The 22,144-nt window shown below is 35.8% G+C and overlaps 1 protein-coding gene across 4 annotated transcripts in view; it reads left to right on the forward strand.

Moving 5' to 3' along the window:
• TC2N (tandem C2 domains, nuclear) overlaps positions 1-22,144 on the forward strand; it is an 88,538-nt gene that overhangs the window by 53,007 nt on the left and 13,387 nt on the right. For all 4 annotated transcript variants that reach the window (XM_033191563.1, XM_033191564.1, XM_033191566.1 and 1 more), the window contains 7 exons: positions 1,510-1,632; positions 2,955-3,188; positions 12,917-13,084; positions 15,140-15,231; positions 16,442-16,517; positions 17,091-17,191; positions 17,564-17,680. In XM_033191563.1, coding sequence (XP_033047454.1) covers positions 1,566-1,632; positions 2,955-3,188; positions 12,917-13,084; positions 15,140-15,231; positions 16,442-16,517; positions 17,091-17,191; positions 17,564-17,680 — 855 coding nt within the window. In that variant the 5' untranslated portion in view covers positions 1,510-1,565. The remainder of the gene's footprint in view (positions 1-1,509; positions 1,633-2,954; positions 3,189-12,916; positions 13,085-15,139; positions 15,232-16,441; positions 16,518-17,090; positions 17,192-17,563; positions 17,681-22,144) is intronic.

A 22,144-nucleotide genomic window follows, 5' to 3' on the forward strand; every position in this document is an offset into this window, starting at 1 on the left:
CCATTATAGGGCCTTTGAATTACCAGAATAATTGATCTGGAGGAAGTGAATGTTTTCTCACACTTTCTATGGAGTGCCATGTTTTCTTTTAACTTTTGCTTGGACATAGATTTAGATAGATCACGTGAAAGAGGAAAATTGTTTTAGTTATACTGCATGTGTATTTATTAGAATATAATAATGAATAAACTTTCCTTTAAGATACTTAGTTTATTTCCCTATCAGCTTTTTAATTTCATCTCCATTTCTCCTAGTCTGTTTTTATTTATCCCTGTATTCTCCTACCTCTCTAACCCTATCTCCTTTACCACTCTCTCTTTACATTTTTTAAATATGCTTTTTCTTTACTTTTCAAATTGACCAAATTGTATGTATTTATTGTATACAATGTGATGTTTTGAAGTGCCTATACACTGTGAAATGATTAAATCTAGCTAACATCTGCATTACCTGGCGTAGTTATTTTTGTGGAGAGAACATTAAACGTCCAGCCTTAGCATCTCTCAAGAGTACTGCAGATCTTCATTAGCTGTATTCACGTGGAGTACAGTAGAGCTATTCAACCTATTTCTCCTATCAAAACTAATTTTGTATTCTTTGACCAGTGCTCCTAAATTTACTCTGCTTCTCTATCTCAATCTTTTTCACCTTTTCTCATCTTTCATCCTTTTTTCAGTTTCTAACTTTCACTGTTTCTTTGAACATTTTTTCTTTTCATCTCTTTTCTTTTACATTTTGTGTTTTCCCCTCTCTCCTTTTCTTACCTCTTTCTCCATCCTTCTTTTTCTTCTTTGATTTCTCTGCCCTTTTGTACCTCTCATCTTGCTCTCATCTGCATTTCTCCTTCCCTCTCTCTCTGCTTCATTCTACTCTTCCCCTCTTTATTTCTTACCTCTCTCTCTGCCTCAACTCACCCTCTCTCCTGCTGTCTAGTCTCCACTCTCTATTTCTATGTTTGCCCCCGACTTTTTTTTTTTTTTTTTACTTTTCCCTTTTCATCTCCCTTCCCAAACATTTCTTCCTAATTCTATGTACTCTTGTCTTAGGTTTCTTGCTGTTTTATCAGCAAATATCCTAGTTTACCTCTTTCTTTTTTCTTTTCTCTCTTTTTTTGTTTTTCTGTGTTTCTTCCATGTTGCTGTTCTTTTTCCACACTGTCCCTTCTCTATCTCTCTCCCCCCATAAACACCCCCCCTTGTTACTCTATATCTGTCCACTCAATCTTCCATCTTATTTTTCGTGAAAGAAAATTGAGAATGGAATTTTTCTTTTTTTCAGATTTTAACATTGAGATTGTTCATTTAGTAATTTTTAAACATATAATTTTAATAACTTATACATAAGTTATACAAAATTTCATATGGTTAGAATAATCTATCTTCCTCTTAAGTATTTTTGCTTCAGAATCCTCATTATGTCTTAAATGGACGGATAATGTGGTTTATTTAGTAATATCTAATGGTATTAAGCATGACAAGCAGGTTAACTTGTTTTCTATTCTACCAACAGATTAATATTAAGATTGGAAGTTTGTATCTTTTGCTGGATATTGGAAATTGAATGTAATGGCAACAGAATTTATAAAGAGTTGCTGTGGAGGATGTTTCTATGGTGAAACAGAAAAACACAACTGTGAGTTTTGTTTTGACCTCAGTAACATTATGTAGCACCTCCTTCATTTGTGGCATTTTGTAATACAAAGAATTAGGCATGTTTTCCAACTTCTTGGGGGAGGCAGAAACATAAGGCACATTAAGTATTCTATAACTTCAAGTAGTCTGGAGTATAGGGGAGAGAGAGATTAATTCAACCCAGGGTATATGTAAGATATTACCATAAAGAAGATTGCATTTGCTATGGAAATCTGAATAGGATTTTAGCAAGCTGGGTGGGAAGAAGGAAGAGAAGCTGAAAACTGGACATGGGCATAACAGGTGGATGAAATAGTACAGGCAAAGGCAGGGAGGGAAGAGAAGTGTGTTTGGGAGACAACATATTCTGACTGATGTTTTCATTTAAATAGAGACTATCTACAGTATTTATATAACATTAAAAGTGCCTTGAATGAATAAATGATCAATGGGGAAGAGACCCATAACTATGAAGACTCAAATTTATTAAGGACCCCTGGAGAGTTCTTTTTCTAATTGCATGGCTTCCTTATCTCTTCTCTGTCACTTTTATTTCCTGATCTATAGCAGAGCTTCATAGTATATTTGAGTATGAAGGCTTCTTTTTTACATTAAAACATTTCATAAATTTCTACAGAATAGTACTTGTACTTTCAGTCTACGGATAGCATCATATACATTATATATTATATATATTATATAATATATTATATATATAAAATAACTTACCTCCCATCTTAAATCATGTAGCTTAGGAATCACATATGATTCTAAAGAATGAATACAATGGGTCATAGAAACTACGACTGGGATAGCTGCCATTATGGAGTATATCTAGGGTCAGAGTGCATTTTATTTTGTGATTTGGTTGTGATTTTTATAGGCTTGGGAACCTTTAGCTTCCTTGTAGTGTTGCTCTATGTAATTAAGACTGATGTTAACCAGTAGTACTGACAAGAATTGCTTTTGTTGACAGTAGTTTTAAATGACTAGATTTTTACTCGAAAGCACTGTATAACTGACTACAAAATAAAATTGTTTTCCGTCTGTGAATTCTTGTGGGAATAAGACTCTTGAAAGCTGCTTTTACCATTATGATAAGTTAATGCACTTTAACAATAGTGTATTAATTGCTCAGATACTGTCTGGACAAAATTAATGTAGATTCCACAAGTGTTTGGTAAGAACCAAGAGTAGTTTATGTGTCAGGAATTTTTTCTAAAGTGGTTAAATAAATATTGAAGTATGCTAGGTTTAGATTATTATATGTAACCTATATTCATATTTGTGACTTTTTTCTTTTCTTTTTTCTTTTATGTGCAGTTTCTGTGGAAAGAGATTTTAAAGCAGCAGTCCCAAATAGTCAAAATGCTACTATCTCTGTACCTCCATTGACTTCTGTTTCTGTAAAGCCTCAGGTTGGCTGTACTGAGGATTATTTGCTTTCCAAATTACCATCTGATGGCAAAGAAGTACCATTTGTGGTGCCCAAGTTTAAGTTATCTTATATTCAACCCAGGACACAAGAAACTCCTTCACATATGGAAGAACTTGAAGGTAAACAATAAAATAGCAGGATTTAAAAATCGATATGTAACATTTAAGTGCTGTTATTTGGCTTTTATATTTTTAATACAAAATTCTTATAAAATTTTTTTATTTTACTTTTTATATTTTGCTCTTGATGTAGAAGAACTTAATGTGCAGTAGTTTTAAAAGGTCCTATTTTGAAATCTGATCATAATACAATAATTTGTTTGTAGATTTGGCCTTTTTTCAAGAAATAATATATAATTGGCCCTCCGTATCTGTGGGTTCCACATCTGTGGATTTAACCAACTGCAGACCAAAAATATTCAGAAAAAAAAAGAATGATTGCGTCTGTACTGAACATGTGCAGACTTTTTTCTTGTCATTTTTTCCCCTGAATAATACAATATGACAACTATCTCAACAGCATTTACATTGCATTAGGTATTATAAGTAATCAAGAGATGATTTAAAGCGTATGGGAGGATGTGCATAGATTGTGTGCAAATACTACACCATTTATATAAGGGACTTGAGCATCCATGGATTTTGGTATCCATGGAGGGCTGGAACCAATTCCCCACATATACTGAGGGATGACTGTAATTAGAATACCTCAGTTATCCATTACATGTCTAGAATGAAAAAGTAAAGGAATTATTTTGTATTGGTTAGTAAACATAGAAAACATGTTTCTTATTTATTGTTTTCTAATATTTGGTTAATAGTCACTTTTCCTTCCCTTCTTTCTTTACCGGTCTTTACTTCCCAGTCTAAATAGTTACTTGAATAAGGTAGATCCATTGGCTGAATGTGGCTGAATGTAGAAGCCAAATTATTAGAGAGAAGATGAAACAACATGTAGCTCTTGTCTTGTTTTTTTAAAAACAATTTGTGTTAGTCCATTGAAACACCGTAAGTCACAATGGCTTTTTTACCCTCAAAATTTTATTAGAAAAATTTCAAACATACAGGAAAATAAAAAAAAAAAACTTAATAGTGAATACCTGTATGTCCACCACATAAATTCTGCCATTAACGTTACTTACTTTACTTGCTTTATCAAATATCTGTCTACCTATCCATTCTTCTATCCATTATTAATCCACTTTTTGGAGAGGAATGAATTTCAGAGTAAGTTGAAGACACCAATATATTTCCTTGCAAACGCTTAAATATATATATCATTTACTAGGTTCAACGATCTCTTTACAGTTTTCTTCTTTTGGCATAAATTTTACACACAATGAGCTGCCCAAGTGAATGTCTATAGAATTTTGTATTTGTTGAATTTTAAGTGTATATTTGTTGAATATTGACAAAAGTATCTGTCAGTGTAATCCGAATCTCTATCAAAATCTACAATATTTGTCCAAATATTTTTTGTCTTACCTTCTCTCTTTTCTTCTTCTGGGATTCCAATTATACCTATATTGAACCTTTCGATATTGTTCTATGGGTCTCTGAGACTTTTTTTTTTTCAAATATCTTTTTTTCTCTGTTCTTTAGATTCAATAATACTGATCTTTTTTTCAAGTTCACTGTCTCTTCTGTTATCTTTAGTCTGCTGTTAAGCCTATTCATGAATTTTTTTATTTTAGACATTGCATTTTTTAGTTCTAGAGTTTACATTTGGTTCTTTGTTATAGTTTTCCTCTACTGCAATTTCTTATTTTTACATTATTGCAAACCTATTTTCTTTTATGTTTTTAGGCTTTAAAATCTTTATCTGCTAATTTCAGCATCTTGGTCATCTAGGTTTGGATTCTGTGGATTGTCCTTTTTCTTGAAAATAGATCACATTTTCCTGTTTCTTTGTATATGGAATAATTTGGGGTTGTATTCTTGATACCAATATCAAAAATATTGAATGTTATGTTGTGGAGACTCTAGATTCAGTTATATTCCTCTGAAAAGGTTCCTTCTTTCCTCCCTTTCTCCCTTCCTCCCTTCTTCTCTTCTTTCATCCCTCCCTTCCTCCTTCCCTTTCTCCTTTCCCTCCTGATATGGTTTGGATGTTTGGCCCCACCAAATTCATGTGATTCCCAGTGTTGGAGGTGGTGCCTGATGGGAGGTGTTTGGATCATGGGGGCAGATCCCTCATGAATGGTGTAGCACCATCCTCTTGGTGATAAGTGAGTTCTAGCTCTGATTCATGTGAGATCTGGTTGTTTAAAAGAGCCTGGCACCTCCACTGCCCATCTCTTACTCCTGCTGTTGCCGTGTGATGTGCCTATTCTTTTTTTGCCTTCTGCCATGATTGTAAGCTTTCTGAGGCCCTGATTAGAAGCAGATGCTTTCACCATGCTTCCTGTACACCCTGCAAAACAGCGAGCAAAGGAAACCACTTTTCTTTATAAATTACCCAGCCTCAGATATTCCTTTATAGTGACACAAACAGACTAACACACCTTCCTTCCCTTCCTTCCTTTCTTTCTTCCTCCCTTTTACCAGACAAGTAAACTGGTTGGACTTAAACTACAAATCTTGTCTTGAGTGGCAGCTCTAGGGTGGTAGTTCGGAGATGAGACAGATATTTGAAAAGGCTTTATTTACAGAATTTGAGATTCTCTCCTTTCCAGGATTCCCATCTTACTTTCCTGCAGCTCTGATTTCCTTGAACTCTACTTTGTGCCATTACCTTTTTCCCCAGAGTCAACTCCTGTCCAGATCTGCATTATTTTCTTTAGTCTTCATTGCCTTCAGGGTTTTTATTTTCTTGCTTTGTTTTAGTTTCGATCTAGAGTTTATTGTTACCTACAAGAGAGTTGGGTCTGGTAGGAGTGATTTTTTAATTTAAATTAAAATTTAAATTAAAATTTGTTTTTTTGAGACAGAGTCTCACTCTGTTGCCCAGGCTGAAGTGCAGTGGCATGGTCTTGGCTTACTGCAAACTCCACCTCCTGTGTTCAAACAATTCTCATGCCTCAGCCTCCTGAGTAACTAGGACTACAGGTGCACGCCACCACACCCAGCTAATTTTTATATTTATAGAGATGGGGTTTTGTCATGTTGAACAGGCTGGTCTCGAACTCCTGTTTTCAAGCATTCCACCCACCTTGGCATCTCAAATTGCTGGGATTACAGACATGAGCCACCATGCCTGGCCCAGTTTTAATTTTTTAAAGAAGAGAAAAGATGAACCCAGTGCCTGGCCTATCATATTACTTTGTGCATGTCAATAGTGTTTCTCAAAAATAATTTTAAAAAGTTCTGGCTTACAGAATATGTAATCAATTGATCTTTCTCTTTTTTTCATACTTGTTAACAACACTGGGATTAAACCACACAGTCTTATAAGTTGTTTTATCCACATAATATATTGTGAATATTTCATATTTGTTGCTTTTTGATGAATACATAGTATTTCTTCATATGGATATATAATAATTTGTTTAATGAATTTTCTATTATTAAATAATTTTGAGTTTTTTCTCTATTATTTTCACAATCAGAAAAAAGATAAGAAATATCCACCTGGCAGTATGTGATAGTTTTTCTTATGTTCTTGACATTGTGCTCACTAGAAAACATTGCTTTTTGAGTTGAATGAGGAAGAAATTGGTTAACTCCTAAATTATAGGTCCACTGAAGAAGTGGTAAAACCATCTGATTTTTATATATTAGAGAGAAAATTACTTTTATTAGAGTCAAGAAAGTAAGGTGGTACCTAATTATAGAAGTTAAATATGTGTATGTATGTATGCATATGTGAATGATGGGTTGAGAAAAGAGAAGATTTTGAGTGAATAGGGCAGACTGCTATCAATAATGATTAAAATTGTGTTGCAAGCACAGTCGTGAATCATTTAACAATGGGGATATGTTTTGAGAAATGTTGTTGTTAAGCTATCTTATAATTGCATGGACAATATAGAGGCACTTACACAAACCTAGATGGTGTAGCCTACTAAACACTTAGGCTATATGGATACCTTATTTCTCCTAGGCTACAAACCTATACAGTATGTTACTATGCTGTATACTATACTGAATACAGTATTCAGTACAGTAAAAATATGGTATAAAAGATAAAAGATGATACACCTTGTATTAGTCTGTTTTCATGCTGCTGATGAATAACATACCTGAGACTGGGTAATTTATGATGAAAAAGAGGTTTAATGGACTCACAGTTCCATGTGACTAGGAACGCCTGACAATCATGTCAGAAGGTGAAAGGCATGTCTTACATGGCAGCAGGTAAGAGAGAATGAGAACCAAGCGAAAGGGGAAACCCCTTATAAAACCATCAGATCTGAGACTTATTCACTACCACGAGAACAGTATGGGAGAAACCACCCCTATGATTCAATTGTCTCCTACCAGGTGTCTCCCACAACATGTGGGAATTAGGGGAGCTACAATTCAAGATGAGATTTGGGTGGGGACACAGCCAAACCATATCACTCTGCCCCTGGCCCCTCCCAAGTCTCATGTCCTCACATTTCAAAACAATTATGCCTTCCCAACAGTCCTCCAAAGTCTTAACTCATTTCAGCATTAACTCAGAAGTCCACAGTTCAAAGTCTCATCTGAGACAAAGCAAGTCCCTTCCACTTGTGAGCCTGCAAAATCAAAAGTTAATTACTTCCTAGATACAATAGTAGTGTAGACACTGGATAAATATACCCCTTCCAAATGGGAGAAATTGGCTGAAATGAAGGGCTAAGGGCCCCATGTAAGTCCACAATGCAGCAGGGCAATCAAATCTTAAAGCTCCAGAATGATCACTTTTGACTCCATGTCTCACATCCAGGTCATGCTAATGCAAGAGGTGGGTTCCCATGGTCTTGGGCAACTCCACCCCTGTGGCTTTGCAAGGTACAGCCTCCCTCCCAACTGCTTTCACGGGCTGGCATTGAATGTCCGTGGCTTTTCCAGGTGCACAATGCAAGCCGTTGGTGGATCTACCATTCTGAGGTCTGAAGGACGGTGGTCCTCTTCTTACAGCTCTACTAGGCAGTGCCCCAGTGGGGACTCTATGTGGGGGCTTCAACTCCACATTTCCCTTCCACACTGCCCTAGCAGAGGTTCTCCATGAGGGCCCTACCCCTACAGCAAACATCTGCCTAGACATCCAGGCATTTCCGTACATCCTCTGAAATCTAGGCAGAGGTTACCAAACCTTAATTCTTGACTTCTATGCACCTGCAGGCTCAACCATGTGGAAGCTGCCAAGGCTTGGGGCTTCCACCCTCTGAAGCCATGGCCTGAGCTGTACCTCGGCTCCTTTAGCCATTGCTGGAGCAACTGGGATGCAAGGCACCAAGCGCCTAGACTACACACAGCAGGGGGGCCCTGGGCCTGGCCCATGAAACCACTTTTTCCTCCTGGGCCTCTGGGTCTGTGATGGGAAGGGTTGCTGCAAAGGTCTCTGACATAGCCTAAAGACATTTTCCCCATTGTCTTGATGATTAACATTTGGCTCATTGTCACCTATTCAAATTTCTGCAGTGGCTTGAATTTCTCCTCAGAAAAATGTGTTTTTTTCTATTGCATTGACAGTCTGCACATTTTTCGAACTTTTATGCTCTCTTTTAAAACTGAATGCTTTTAACAGCAGCCAAGTCACCTCTTGAATGCTGTGCTGCTTAGACATTTCTTCCACCAGATACCCTAAATCATCTCCCTCAAGTTCAAAGTTTTGCAAATCTCTACAGCAGGGGCAAAATGCCACCAGTGTCTTTGCTGAAACATAGCAAGAGCCACTTTTTCTCCAGTTCCCAACAAGTTCCTCATCTCCATCTGAGACCACCTTGGCCTGAATTTCATTGTCTATGTCATGATCAGCATTTTGGTCAAAGCCATTCAACAAGTCTCTATGCAGTTCCTAACTTTCCCACATCTTCCTGTCTTCTTCTGAGCCCTCCAAACTGTTCCAACCTCTGCTTGTTACTCAGTTCCAAAGTTGCTTCCACATTTTTGGCTATCTTTACAGCAGCACCCCACTCCTAGTATCAATTTACTATATTAGTCCATTTTCATGCTGCTGATAAAGACATACCCAAGATTAGGTAATTTATAAAGAAAAAGAGGTTTAATGAACTCCAAGTTCCACGTGGCTAGGGAGGCCTCACAATCATGGTGGAAGGAAAAAGACACATCTTACAGGTAGCAGGCAAGAGAGAATGAGAGCCAAGCAAAAGGGGAAACCCCTTAAAAAAATAAAACTGTCAGATCTCTTGAGACTTATTCACTACCACAAGTACAGGATGGGGGAAACTATCCCCATGATTCAGTTATCTCCCACCAGGTCTCTCCCACAACACATGAGAATTATAGGAGCTACAATTAAAGATAAGATTTGGATGGGGACACAGCCAAGTCGTATCACACCTGTATAGGGCATTTACCATGAATGGAGCTTACAGGGCTGTAAGTTGTTTTGGGTGAGTCAGTGTGTGAGTAGTGAGTGAATGTGAAGACTAGGACATTATTGTATACTACTGTGGATTTTATAAATGCTGTATACTTAGGATATACTAAGTTTATTAAATATATTTCTATTTCTTCAATAATAAATCACCCTTAGCTTACTGTAACTTTTTTACTTTATGAACTTTTTTTGTTTGTTTGTTTGTTTGTTTTGAGACAGAGTCTCACTCTATCGCCAGGCTGGAGTGTAGTGGCACGATCCTGGCTCACTGCAACCTCTGCCTCCCAGGTTCAAGCGATTCTCCTGCCTCAGCCTCCCAAGTAGCTGGGACTACAGGCATGGGCCACCATGCACAGCTAGTTTGTATTTTTACTGGAGACGGGATTTCACCATGTTGGCCAGGATGGTCTCGATCTCTTAACCTTATGATCTGCCCACCTCGGCCTCCCAAAGTGCTGGGATTACGGGCGTAAGCCACTGTGCTCGGCCTAAACTTTTAAATATTTTGAAACTTTTCACTTTTTTGTAATAACACTTGGCTTAAATACAAACATAGTGTGCAGCTATACAAAAATATTTATATCCTTACTCTATAAGCATTTTTCTATTAAAAACTTTTGTTTTACTTCTTGAACTTTTTTGTTAAAAATGTAGACACAAACATCCACATTAGCCTAGGCCTACACATCTTGATGACAATCATTGCCATGTCAATAGACCATAGGAACTTTTCAGCTTCATTATAATCTTATGGAACCACTGTTGTATATGTGGTCCATAGTTGATCACAGTGTTGTTATCTGGAAAATTACTGTAATTTAAACCTTTGTAGATATTAGCTTTATGTCTACGTATTATTCCCAACATGATTATTAACCTTGAAAGGAATTTGACCTATAGTTTATCCTTTTTAAATTATGAAATACTATACACATAGAAAAATGCACAAAACAGAAACATATAGCTCAGTGATTTATTACAAAGCAGAAGACCCATATAGGTACCACCTAGGTAAAGAAATAGAGTAGCACTAGTAACCCCAAAGCTTTTCTCCATTTTTTTGCCTTTCAGTCACCCTAGAGTGTTCAGTATCACAATTGTTACAGTCATGACTCTCTTGCCTTTCTTCTTACCACCTAAGCTCATATCCCTGAATATTGTAGTTTAATTTTTTCTATTTTCTGAACTTTATATAAAATAAACAATTTATTCAGTCTGTATTCTTTTGTTTATGGTTTTCTCATTCAACATTATGTTTTTGAGATTCATTCTAGTAATTGTCAGTAGTTTTAGTTTGTATGTCTGTGCAGTAAGTGTATATTATAATTTGTTCTGTATTCTAAATGGCATAGTGTACAGTAGTGTTTCTGTGTAGCATACTATAAGGTATTTTTATGTAGTAAATATATACTACATCTGTTTTACTGTTGATGGGATTTTGAGTTTTCCAATTTTTTGGCTATTATGGGTAATAATACTTATGAACATTCTTATACCTATCTCTTGGTGCATATGTATAAGCATTTCAGTTGTGTATATGTTCAGAATGGCTTGTTGGGTCATAGACTATCAATAACTTCAGCTTTAGAAGAAATTGCCAAACTCTTTTTCCATAGTGATTATATCAATTTACATTTCCACTAGCAGAGTATGGTTGTTTACATTCCTCTACTTTCTTGTCAACACGTGCTATTGTCAGTCTTTTTACTTTTAACCATTCTGGTGAGTGTGTAGTGGTATTTCCTTGGATTTTCAGCTTATTTTTTCCTCATGACTAATGAGATTGATAGTCTGTCTTCTGAAGTGCCTATTAATGTCTTAAGCCAATTTATATATAGTCTCTTCTGTCTTTTTCTTAAATTGATTTGTAGGCGTTCCTCATGTATTCTGGATATGAGCCCTTTATGGCCATACCACCCTGAATGCTCCTGATCTCATCTGATCTCCAAAGCTAAGCCGGGTCGGGCCTGGTTAGTACTTGGATGGATATGAGCCCTTTGCCAGTTATACTTGTTGCATATATCGTCTTGCACTCTGTGGGTTACCTTAAATAGTCTTTGACAAATGGGAATTTTAAATGCTAATGCAGTTCAGTTTATTAAAATATGTCTATGATTAGGCTGGGCGCAGTGGTTCATGCCTGTAATCCCAGCACTTTGGGAGGCTGAGGCAGTGGATGACTTGGACCTAGGAATTCAAGACCAGCCTGGCCAACATGGTGAAACCCCATCTCTACTGAAAATACAAAAAATTAGGCAGCGTGGTGGCGGATGCCTGTAATCCCAGCTACTTGGGAGGTTGAGGCAGGAGAATAGCTTGAACCCAGAAGGTAGAGGTTGCAGTGAGCCAAGATTGTGCCACTGTATTCTAGCCTGGGCAACAGAGTGAGAATCAACTTCAATAAATAAATAAGTAAATAAATGAAATTATATATATGATTGATGCTCTTTATGTTCCATTTAAGAAGTGCTTCCCTGTCCTGAGGTCATGATAACTTTCTTATAAGTTAACCTGAATATAGAAGCTTTATTGGTTTGCCTGTAATATTTAATTTAGATCTACAATCCCCATGGAACTAATTTTTTGTGAATATGTTTAGTTGAATGCAGGCTTATTTTTTCCCTATTGATATCCAGTTGTCTTATCACCTTTTAGTGAAAAGATCATTCTTGTGCAGTGCCACCTTAATGATAAATTAAGTGTTCATGAAATGGGTATCTGTTTCTGGGCCTTCTCTTCTTTGCCATTGATCTCTTTTTCTATCACTTACCAATATTATATTCCTAATTCCCAGTAGAGCAAATCTTTCAGTCTTGTTTTTCTTCTTAAAGATTAAGGTTTTGGTTATTTTTGGTCTTTAGTGTTTCCATATAAATATTTTTAATTTTTATTTTTGCTATTTGATTTCCAACTTAATTGCATTGTAGTAAGAAAATGTACTTTGTATGATTTCAATCCTTCCAAATTTGAGAGTTTCTTAGTGTATCTCAGCATGTGGTCAATTTTAATAAATGTTCTACGTCTTCTTGAAAAGGATATATCCCCCCCCACCCAATCTTGTAATATAAAAGATGTTCTATATACAAGTAGAAAAATAAGAGGAAACTCAGATCACAAAATACAGAATTGTCTATGGGGCAAAGAAAAATGCCAGAAATATACCAAATTGTCTTAAGTGCAGGCTTCATGGCTGATCCTTGGCATAATACTTCACACAGAACTCCGTAAATATGTGCTGATATTTTTAGCTATCAAAGGCATGTGATTTAGTATTACTTGAGACAAAATATTTTTTCTTTTGCCCTGGGTGTACCAGCTGTTGGCTAATAACTCCAAGAAAAGGATATTATAAACTTTTAGAAACATTTGCTTTCAGCATCTGCCAGAGCATCTTTTGGAGATCGAAAGGTAGAACTTTCCAGTTCATCCCAGCACGGACCCACCTATGATGTGTATAACCCATTCTATATGTATCAGCACATTTCACCTGATTTGAGTCGACGCTTTCCTCCCCGTTCAGAAGTGACGAGACTGTATGGATCGGGTATGAAAATTTTTTCTGCTTTTCCTCTTCGTGTTTCTCTTTAAGAAATTTAGAAATCAAATCTAAGATCTGGGAATAAATGGTTCTTACTATTAAAAGCAATTTAAAAATAAGAAAAAAGCCAGCTTCATAAATGTGATAAACATTATGACTTCTCTGTAGTATTATGTCTAATATGAAAATTGAAAGGTTAATAAGTTACATCTGGGCCGGGCGCGGTGGCTCAAGCCTGTAATCCCAGCACTTTGGGAGGCCGAGACGGGTGGATCACGAGGTCAGCAGATCGAGACCATCCTGGCTAACATGGTGAAACCCCGTCTCTACTAAAAAATACAAAAAAAAACTAGCCGGGCGAGATGGCGGGCGCCTGTAGTCCCAGCTACTTGGGAGGCTGAGGCAGGAGAATGGCGTGAACCCGGGAGGCGGAGCTTGCAGTGAGCTGAGATCCGGCCACTGCACTCCAGCCTGGGCGGCAGAGCGAGACTCCGCCTCAAAAAAAAAAAAAAAAAAAAAAATAAGTTACATCTGTTGGTAGTTCTACATTCCATTTAATTTTCCTTTTTTGAAAGAAGCTTTGGTTCGAGAGATCTTTTGTACAACATGGAGACTATAGTTAATTATGATATGTCCTTGAAAAGTGCTAAGAGAGTGGATATTAGGTGTTCTCAAAACACTTTGTTATCATTCAAAAGTGATAACTGTGAAGTAATACGTTTGTAAATTAGCTAGATTTAATCACTCTGCAATGTATATATACTTTAAAACGTTATGTTATTCATGATAAATACATACAACAAAAGAGAAGGGAGTTAGCTGCATACCAGGTACAAGGGAAGAAAACATGAAAAAGCAAGAAGTTTAGTTTTCAGATTATTTTGTCTTTTTGTTGTTGTTTTCAGACAGAGTCTCACTTTGTTGCCCAGGCCGGAGCGCAGTGGTGCAATCTCAGCTCACTGCAGCATCAACCTCCCAGGCTCAAGTGATTCTCACACCTCAGCTCCTCATCACCCCTGCCCCCTACCCCAGAAGCTGGGCCTACAGGCACGTGCCACAACACCTGACTCATTTTTTTGTATTTTTTGTAGAGACGGGGTTTTGCCATGTTGCTGAGGTTGGGCTTGAACTCCTGGGCTGAAGCAATCCTCCTGCCTTGGCCTCCCAAATTGCTGGGATTACAGGCATGAACCACTGCACCAGCCCAGATTATTTTGTATGCATTTCACTTGTCATCTGTATATTCATAAACTCTATAACAGCCATTTGTACATAGATATTTGTACTAAATACAGTAATTTTTTTTCATTGTCTGTATTCAGTGAAAATGATGAATTTAGAAACTCATGGTGTGATGGGAAATATAAACAAAGAAACTGCTTAAGTGATTATAGAGCTTTTGTAGTTTCATATTTGAGACTGTGTGAATTAGAGTCTACCATGTTCATCTGTGATCCACAAAATTCTCAATTTTTCAGGATATATATGTATCTATATCTATATATCTCAACCACTGAATTTAAGGTGAGGTACTGAAAATAAAGAAGAAATACTTATTTAAGGGCCTGCCTTGTGTTCACTACTGTGCTTGAATATACAATTGGCATACAAAGTTCCTTTCTTCACAGATCTTACAGTGTAGGAGGGAAACTAAAAATACAGACTAGAAATATAGGAGCACATGGAATTGAGTATTGATTTTTAAAAGTAGTACGTGCTTATTAATAATAAATAATTGCATTACACTTAATATAGAGTATTTACTCTTAGGTTATTTTTATTGGATCAAGGAATGGGGAATGTAAAGAAAAAAGTGAATTTTCCCTATTTGATATTTGATGTGGATGTGAAAATGTATTGTTTGATTCATGTTTTCTGTTTCGAACAAAAATAAAATAGTTGGAAAAATTTTAAGTTAAATATTTTATTAGAAGGCTTTATCTCTTCTGTAGATTTACACATAATATTCATGATGTATTGCTACAGAGATTTAGTTCATGGTAATTAAGTAGAATTCCAGTGTTTCTTAAAAATACATACTTTTCTCATATCCCTTTGTAGTTTGTGATTTAAGGACCAACAAACTTCCCGGTTCCCCTGGGCTAAGCAAATCTATGTTTGATCTTACAAGCTCATCTCAGCGATTCATCCAGGTGAATTAGCTACATAAATTTAATTATATGTGATAATTTCCTTTCAAATTAAAAATTCAGAAATGTGTGAATTACGTTAGGAATATGTTGTATATTTTTTGTAGATGTATCTGTTCTGATATCTGAAGAATAAATAATTGCTATTTCCCATGTGCATTATTTTAGAAAGCTGTTGTTATTTGATTGCAAAGGCAGTAGTTTTTCTTTTTTCAGTAAATTTTATATCTCAGTTGGTATGCTCTCAGGGAACCTTGAAACAGTTGGTATTTAAAATGGTATAATTAAAAGTGCTTATTAATTTAGCTTTTCTTACTGAATATAACCAGCTAGTTATTAAAAATCATATTTCTTTTGAGATGTAGGACTTTATTCACTAATATTAACACTTCATCCTCTTGGTTTTGAAAAGGAATTAAGAATTATTTTGATGTTTTAAAAAATGTTTCTTTTTTATTACAAGTAAGCTGTAGTTATTTAAAATTAGGAAATAGAAGTAAGCAAAGTAGAAAGACAAATTCCTGTATTTCCTATAACTCAGAGTAAATGCCATGTGAAAATATTGTTATATGTACTCATGGTCTTGTTTCCATGTGAATATATATACGTGTATTTTATAAAATGGAAATATATTCTAGATAATCCTTAATCCTCAAGTGAGTTAACTTTTTATAGATTTAAATTTTTATAGCAACAGTTGTTTAACATGCATCAGAATTGTTTGGAGAGCTTGTTAAAACACAGGATGACAGGCTTCATCCCCAGAGTTCTTAAATCAGTAGCTCTGCAGTAGGGCCTGAGTTTGTATTCCTACCAAGTTCCAAATGATACCGATGCTGCAGGTTCAGATTGACTGTGCTTTGATAATTGCAGCTTTACAAGTTTTTCCGTAGCAGGCTATTTCTAAATAAATTCTCACTTTCATTAATACTCTCAGGTATGAAACCTAAGCAGTAACATCTTTCTCCTTATTACAAAACCAAATCAAAAACAGCAAAGGCTTTCCAGTATATTATCTTGTAAGATGTTTAAGATATTCCTAACAAATGCCAAAACCTTTTTTCTTTTTCACTACCTGTAAGTGGGAAATTCTGACCTGTAACACTGTCAAAATAGCATGCAGTTTGTTACGAGGATGGATATTGAGGCATATGTATCAGAATCCTTAAGGTTTCATATGCAATTTCTGACTAAAGAATAATTTTATTTATAGAGACATGATTCATTGTCCAGTGTACCCAGTAGTTCTTCTTCAAGGAAAAATTCTCAGGGGAGTAACAGAAGCCTGGGTAAGGAATAAAGTATCCTATTTTTATACTCTTAAGATAATTATTTCTAGTAACTTGAAATTGTATATAAGGTGAAAAACTCTAGATGATTGTATCTACTATGTTGATATAATTAAGTCTAAATAAAACTATGTTGGTAGTGTTATCAGCATATGGATACTCAGGTCACATGGTCCATTTCTGTGTTCAGGTACAAGTGTGACTTTTTAAAAAGTGAAGCAGTTGAGTATCTTTTGTTTGTATTAAAGTGTGCTGGTAAAGGAGCCTCCAGAAGAATACAGTATAAAGGCCATATATATATTATTTGGAAAGATTTCTCTTAGTTTTAATGTAAATCCCTGACTGCAATTGGGTTAAGTATTTAAAACCATGAGACCTTTTTATAGCATCTATCTTCCCTCTAGTGCTTCAATAAAAACATTGAAGTGTGATTTTTGTCTTCTTAGATTGTGAACTTTAAAAAATAATTGTAGCATTTAAAAATTGTGCTCTTAAAATTGGATTGTGTCAAAGCTTAATTGGGTTAGAAGGATTGCATGGTATTTGAAACATCTTTGTCCTTTTATAATTCAGATACAATTACTCTATCAGGAGATGAAAGGGACTTTGGGAGACTGAATGTGAAATTGTTTTATAATTCTTCAGTAGAACAGATCTGGATCACAGTTTTACAGGTAAATTAGTATAGTTAATACCAGCTTTATTACAAAATTGAATATTTAGACATTGTAAACATTTACTGTTGCCCTTTTCTGGGGAATGGGCCAGTGCCACTTTTGATATTTGGAATTCTTTAATATTTTTACAGAAAATAGTATTTAATAAATCATCTAAGAAAAAAAAATCTGTAGTATGATGGAAGTTTGTGTGCTTTTAAGCTCAAGAGGGAAATTGACATGACATCTAGAATATTATATGTCAAAATTTGCCTAATGAGGTCTCAGTAGACAAGTTTATTTTTATAGTTTTTATCTAAAGTCAGTACCTCAAGATGTTTGTATTGTTGGGTCCTTTGTAAAATTCAACTGTATTTTTAATTTTTTTAGTGCAGAGATTTAAGTTGGCCCTCTAGTTATGGAGACACTCCTACTGTTTCTATAAAAGGAATACTTACATTGCCCAAACCAGTGCATTTCAAATCTTCAGCCAAGGAAGGTTCCAACGTAAGTGGCTGTTTGTGTTTGAATTTCTTTCCTGTTTTTCTTATATTTGTCACTTTTACCCATGTAAACAAATCAGAATAAGAAAGTCTTCTGGCCGGGCGCGGTGGCTCAAGCCTGTAATCCCAGCACTTTGGGAGGCCGAGACGGGCGGATCACGAGGTCAGGAGATCGAGACCATCCTGGCTAACACGGTGAAACCCCGTCTCTACTAAAAATACAAAAAACTAGCCGGGCGAGGTGGCGGGCGCCTGTAGTCCCAGCCATTCGGGAGGCTGAGGCAGGAGAATGGCGTGAACCCGGGAGGCGGAGCTTGCAGTGAGCTGAGATCCGGCCACTGCACTCCAGCCTGGGCGACAGAGCGAGACTCCGTCTCAACAAAAAAAAAAAAAAAGAAAGTCTTCTATCTCAGGGAAACTACAACTATGTATTGTTGCTTTTTCAAGACAACTTTGAGTCTCAAAAATATTTGATATTTCATTGTCTAGTATTAAGATGCATTTAAAAAGAATATCTTATTCACTAGAATATATAGAAGATGAACAATATCTAAGAAACCTATTTACTTTTCTTGTGTGAAAGGAAATAAATCTTGGCTTCTCTTTCCCCCAACCCACTTTGGCTTTGAAAAATAATTTCATGATTGCAATGAATTTCTTTTAAATACTTCTAATTAGTATAACAGAAGGACTTACCATCCTGAGTTTGGTTTTGTAGATTCTAGATTTTACATTAATTTAAATACATGTTCATTTCTGTCATTTGTTATAGGTTAAAAGATTATTGTTTTTCTCTGCAAATGAAAATATATCTTCTAAAAGACATCATTTTAAAATAATATTCAAATGACTAATAAACAAAAAGTTTCTTCTCACTATTAATCATAGAAATACAAATTTAAACTGCATATTGCTTTCTGTTTCTTCCTCTTTCTTTCTTTCCTTTCTTCTTAGAATTAGGAAAAATTTTACAGGTATTCTAGAACATACAACTTCTTAGAAATTATCTTGACACTACATGTCAAAACCTTAAAATATTTACACTTTTAAACAGTAATTCTGCTTTGAAACTGGAAATTATTTTTGTGGAAATAATCTAAAATACAAACAAAAAATATAAAATATTCTTGGAAGTTTTGTTCGAAGAAAAATTGAAAAAAGTCCAAACATGTCATACAGAGGAATGGTTGAAAAACCTAATGGTGTACCTATGTGCATTGGTTTCCTAGGGCTACCATAACACAGTACTATACCACAAACTGGGTGACTTACAGCAACAGAATTTTCTCCCTTGCAGCTTTGAAGAAAGTCCAATATTAAAATGTCAGCAGTGTTGATTCCCTCTCTAAGGGAGAATCTGTTCCATGCCTCTCTTCCAGTTACTGTGATGGCCAGCAGTCCTTAACATTCCCTGGCTTGTAGATCACTCCAGTCTCTGCTTCTGTCTTCACATGGCATTATACCTGTGTTCTGTGTATTCACATGGCCATCTTCTTAAAAGGATACCAGTCATTAGGGGTCCACCCTACTTCCGTATTACCTTTTCTTAACTTCACTGATCACATCTACAGTGACCCTCTTTCCAAATCAGTTCACATTCTGAGATGCTGGGGCTCAGGACTTCAACATATCTTTTTTAGAAGGGTGTAACTCAGCCCATAACACCATGTGATAGAAACCTAGGTAGCTATGAAGACTAATGTTTAGGAAGAGTTTTTAAGGAGCTGGAAAAACATTTTTAATAAATGAAAAAGGCAGTGATCAAAATTGGGGTGTGTGTGTATGTGTACAGATGTATGAATGTGTATATATGTATGTGTATATGTATATATTATGATCTCACTTTATGAAAATATGTATCATCGAAAGTTTAGCTAAAAATAAACCTTAACTCATTATAACCTTGACACTCATAGATGACTACTTTCTAAATTAAACAATTTTACTTTTTGATTTTCAAATAAAACTAATTTAGCTTAGGAAAAGTTAGGAAAAATGTTCCCATATTAAGACTTGTATGGAATCTTTCATTTTTTTATTTCAATTTATTATTACATATAAAGTTGTTTGGGAGACTCCTATTTGGCAAAATATGGAAAGTGTGAAATGAAGCATCACACTTACTTAATTTGTAAGCTCATTAAACATTTTGTGTGTAATATATAATTGGCTTGATTCTATGGCTTGAGACTCTAAAAGAAAAAGATAGCTCAGTAGTTGTGAGACCCCCAGAAAGACAATTCTGGCTATACAGAGAGACATAAGCTATTACAACAAGAGTAACAATTTGGGCACAGTATAGGCATACTTCAGGGATACTGTAGATTCAGTTCCAGACCACCACACTAAAAGGAACATTGCAATAAAACAGATCACATGACTTTTTGGTTTCCCAGTGCATACAAAAGTTATCTTTATACTGTAGTCCATTAAGTGTGCAATAGCATTATGTCTAAAAAAGGAATTTACACACTTTAGTTTAAAATACTTTATTTCTAAAAAATGTTAGTGATCATCTGAGTCTTCAGAAAGTTGTACTCTTTTTGCTGGTGGAAGGTTTTGCCTTGATGTTGATGGTTGCTGAACGATCAGGGTGGTGGCTGGTGAAGGTTGAAGTGGCTGTGGCAATTTCTTAAAATAAGACAACAGTGAAGTTGACCACATCTATTACTCTACCTTTCACAAAAATGTTCCCTGTAGTATGTGATGCTGTTTGATAGCATTTTATCCACAGTAGAACTTCTTTCAAAATTGGATTCCATCCTCTCAAACCCTGCTATTGCTTTTCAGCTATGTTTATGTAATATTCTGAATCCTCTGAATTCATTTCAACAATGTTCACAGCATCTTCACCAGGAGTAGATTCCATCTCCAGAAACTACTTTCTTTGCTTATGTGTAAGAAGCAACTTCTTATCTGTTCATATTTTATCATGAGATGGCAGCCATTCAATTGCATCTTCAGGATCCACTTCTAATTCTAGTTCTCTTGCTGTTTCCACCACATCTGCAATTACTTCCTCTGCTGAAATCTTGAATCCCTCAAAGTCAGCCATGAGGGTTAGAATAAACTTCTTTCAGATTCCTGCTAATGTCCTTATTTTGATCTCTTTTCATGCTTCATGAATTTTCTTAATGGCATCTAAAATCCTGAATCCTTTCTAAAAAGTTTTCAATTGCTTTTGCCCAGGTCCATCAGAGGAATCACTATCTATGGCAGCGATAGCCTTACAAAATTTATTTTTTAAGTAATAACACTTGAAAGTTGATCCATGGGATGCAGAATGGATATGTCTGCAGACATGAAAATAAATAACATTCATCTCTGTATACATCTCTGTCAGGGCTCTTGGGTGACGAAGTACATTGTCAATGAGAAATAATGTTTTGAAAGGAATCTTTTTTTCTTTGAGCAGTAGATCTCAATGGTAGACTTAAAATATTTAGTAAACCATGCTATGCGTTAAACAGATATGCTGTTATCCAGGCTTTGTTGTTCCATTTATAGAGCACAGGCAGGGTTAATTTAGTGTAATACTTAAGGGCCCTAGGATTTTCAAAACAGCAAGTGAGTGTTGGCTTCAACTCAAAGTGACTGATTGCATTAGCCCCTAACAAGATTCAGCCTAGTCCTTTGAAGCCTTGCAGTCAGGCATTGACTTCTCTGTAACTGTGGAAATCCTAGATGGCATCTTCTTCCAACAGAAGGCTCTTTTGTCTACATTGAAAATCTGTTGTTGAATGTAGCCACCTTCTTAGCTAGATCTTCTGAATAACTTGCTGCAACTTCTACATTAGCACTTGCTGCTTCACCTTGCACTTTTATGTTTTGGAGACTGTTTCTTTCCTTAAACTTCATGAACCAACCTCTACTAGCTTTTAGTTTTTCTTCTTTAGCTTCTTCACCTCTCTCAGCCTTCATAGAATTGAAGAGAGTTAGGACCTTGCTCTGAATTAGGTTTTGGCTTAAGGGAATGTTGTGGCTGATTTGATTTTCTGTCCAGACAAATAAAACTTTCTCCACATCAGCAATAAGGCTGTTTCACTTTCTTACTTGTATGTTCACTGGAGTAGTACATTTAATTTCCTTCAGTAATTTTTTCCTTTGCATTCACAACTTGACTAAGTGATATAAAAGGCCTAGCTTTTGGTCTGTCTCGGCTTTCGACATATCTTCCTCACTAAGCTTAGTCATTTCTAGCTTTTGATTTAAAGTCAGAGATATACGTTTCTTCCTTTCAGTTGAACACTTAGAGGGCGTTTTCGGGTTATTAATTGGCCTAATTTCGATATTGTTGTGTCTTAGGAAACAGGGAGGCCTGAGGAGAGGGAGAGAGATGGAACAGCTGGTTGCCAGAGCCATCAGAACACACACCTTTATCGATTAAGTTGCCCATCTTATATAGGTGTGGTTTGTGGCACTCCAAAACAATTGCAATAGTAATATCAAAGATCACTGAGCACAGGTC

This window comes from Trachypithecus francoisi, unplaced genomic scaffold (assembly GCF_009764315.1).
Source record: "Trachypithecus francoisi isolate TF-2019V2 unplaced genomic scaffold, Tfra_2.0 Lachesis_group3, whole genome shotgun sequence".
Lineage (NCBI taxonomy): Eukaryota > Metazoa > Chordata > Mammalia > Primates > Cercopithecidae > Trachypithecus > Trachypithecus francoisi.